General features: G+C 46.5%; 1 protein-coding gene across 1 annotated transcript; it reads left to right on the top strand.

Moving 5' to 3' along the window:
• The first annotated feature begins 267 nt into the window (after positions 1–267).
• On the top strand, positions 268–1,431 carry LOC124327698. Its single transcript, XM_046786697.1, has 2 exons — positions 268–542; positions 597–1,431. Exons 1-2 carry the CDS (start codon positions 268–270, stop codon positions 1,429–1,431), a joined length of 1,110 nt encoding a protein of 369 aa, XP_046642653.1.
• The last annotated feature ends 131 nt before the right edge of the window (positions 1,432–1,562 follow it).

The following is a 1,562-nucleotide window of genomic DNA, read 5'->3' as shown; positions in this document are numbered from 1 at the left end:
GACTCAAGACAAGGAGCGGTATCGAGTTCTGCGTGAACAACAAACAGGAGAAGAGAGAATTGGAGTTGCAATAGCAGATAGATTGCGTCACCAACTGTATCTCAATGAAGAATCCCAGGAAGAAGCTGAAGTGCGAAGGGGAGAGTAAATAGAGAACAGACGGTAACTTACAGAGAGACAGAAAACGAAGAGGAAACGGAGGAACGTCGCGAAGAAAGTCGAATTCGTATGGAACTTCTCCGTGTAGAAAGAGAAGAAAATGGAGAAATGATGCGAGCTATGGATGCAGTCGAGCATGCCGAAATGATCCCCCTTGAAACTGACGAAGAACGGTCCCATCGAGAAAAGATATTGGAAGAGCGAAACCGGGCCGGTGTTCCAAGGACTCATCGCGCAGCTTGCAAGAAGATTGAGTCTGAAGCCAATGTTCCAATCCACTTCTGTGGAGAAATGAACTTGATTTGCGAGGAATGTGGCGCAAAGCATTTAAAGGAGAACGGCCGCAAGACAAGAAATTTCAGAAATGTTGCAAAAAGGGCTGAGTCATTCTTCCACCTCTAAAAGAGTGCCCTGAACCTCTGGCGAAACTCTTGCAGAACGATCATCCGAAAGCAAAACCATGGCCAAGTGTATCACAACACGGCTGCCGTTGGTACTACTGAAAATCCAAAGTACGCGGACCTCTACTTTATGGATGCGGTACAGGCCAGTAGTTACAGAGCGAATGTTGAAGCGAATGGAGGATGCTGTAGGGATCTGATGGAAGAATTAGACGAGATGCTGCGAGAAAACAATCCCTTTGCAGCCATTTACAAGAAAATGCGGCAAGTTCTGGAAGAAGAGTACCTTAAAGCCGAAGCTGAAAATCGTCCTCATCAGTTTGTGGGCATGTTCATCAGCAGTGATCGGAAAAATCTGGATCAGAGACGCTACAACAACCCAACGACGGATGATATTGCCATCATTTTCAAGAGCGTCAACGGAGAGCCACCGGTAGACAGGGACATTCGAGGCCATCTTCTTATTCCAAGCAGAGGCAGAAAATTCATCCAGATCAATCCCCAGAAACCAATGTGCGATCCGATGACTTATCCCTTGCTCTTCCCCAACGGTGAGGATGGTTGGCATTCAAATATGCCTTACACCACCACTACACGGAAAGAGAGAGAGGGAGCTACAGCCATGGATGTTGACGAAGGTGATGAGCAGCAAGTTTTAGACGAAGAAGAAGAACCTGATGCCGAAGAAGAAATTGAAGGTGATGATGACAACGATCCCCATTCATTGAACCGAGGCAGTGGCAAAAGGAAGAGAGTAACTCAGTGCGAATTCTACAGCTATCTCATATCCATTCGCAATTATTTCAACCAAGTGTTGGCCGGAGGACCCCTCACACAGCAATGGATAGTTGATTCGTACGTGAAGATTTAAGCCAATCGTGTCAAGTACATTAGGGAACATCAAGCCGAGCTGCGAGTTGCCCAGTACGACGGACTCATGGACTATGTCTCTAATCGCACAGAGAGAGAAAATAAGACTGTCGGCACAATTCATATTCTCTC

This window comes from Daphnia pulicaria, chromosome 2, assembly GCF_021234035.1.
Source record: "Daphnia pulicaria isolate SC F1-1A chromosome 2, SC_F0-13Bv2, whole genome shotgun sequence".
NCBI classification, from domain to species: Eukaryota; Metazoa; Arthropoda; class Branchiopoda; order Diplostraca; family Daphniidae; genus Daphnia; species Daphnia pulicaria.
This window is presented reverse-complemented; position numbering and strand designations above follow the sequence as displayed.

What these genes read in the sequence shown, in the direction of transcription:
- LOC124327698 (XM_046786697.1), top strand. Translation starts at nt 268, where the DNA reads ATGATGCGAGCTATGGATGCAGTCGAGCATGCCGAAATGATCCCCCTT. An exon ending in AATGTTGCAAAAAGGGCTGA is followed by an intron (nt 543 to 596) that starts GTCATTCTTCCA and finishes AAACTCTTGCAG; the next exon opens with AACGATCATCCGAAAGCAAA.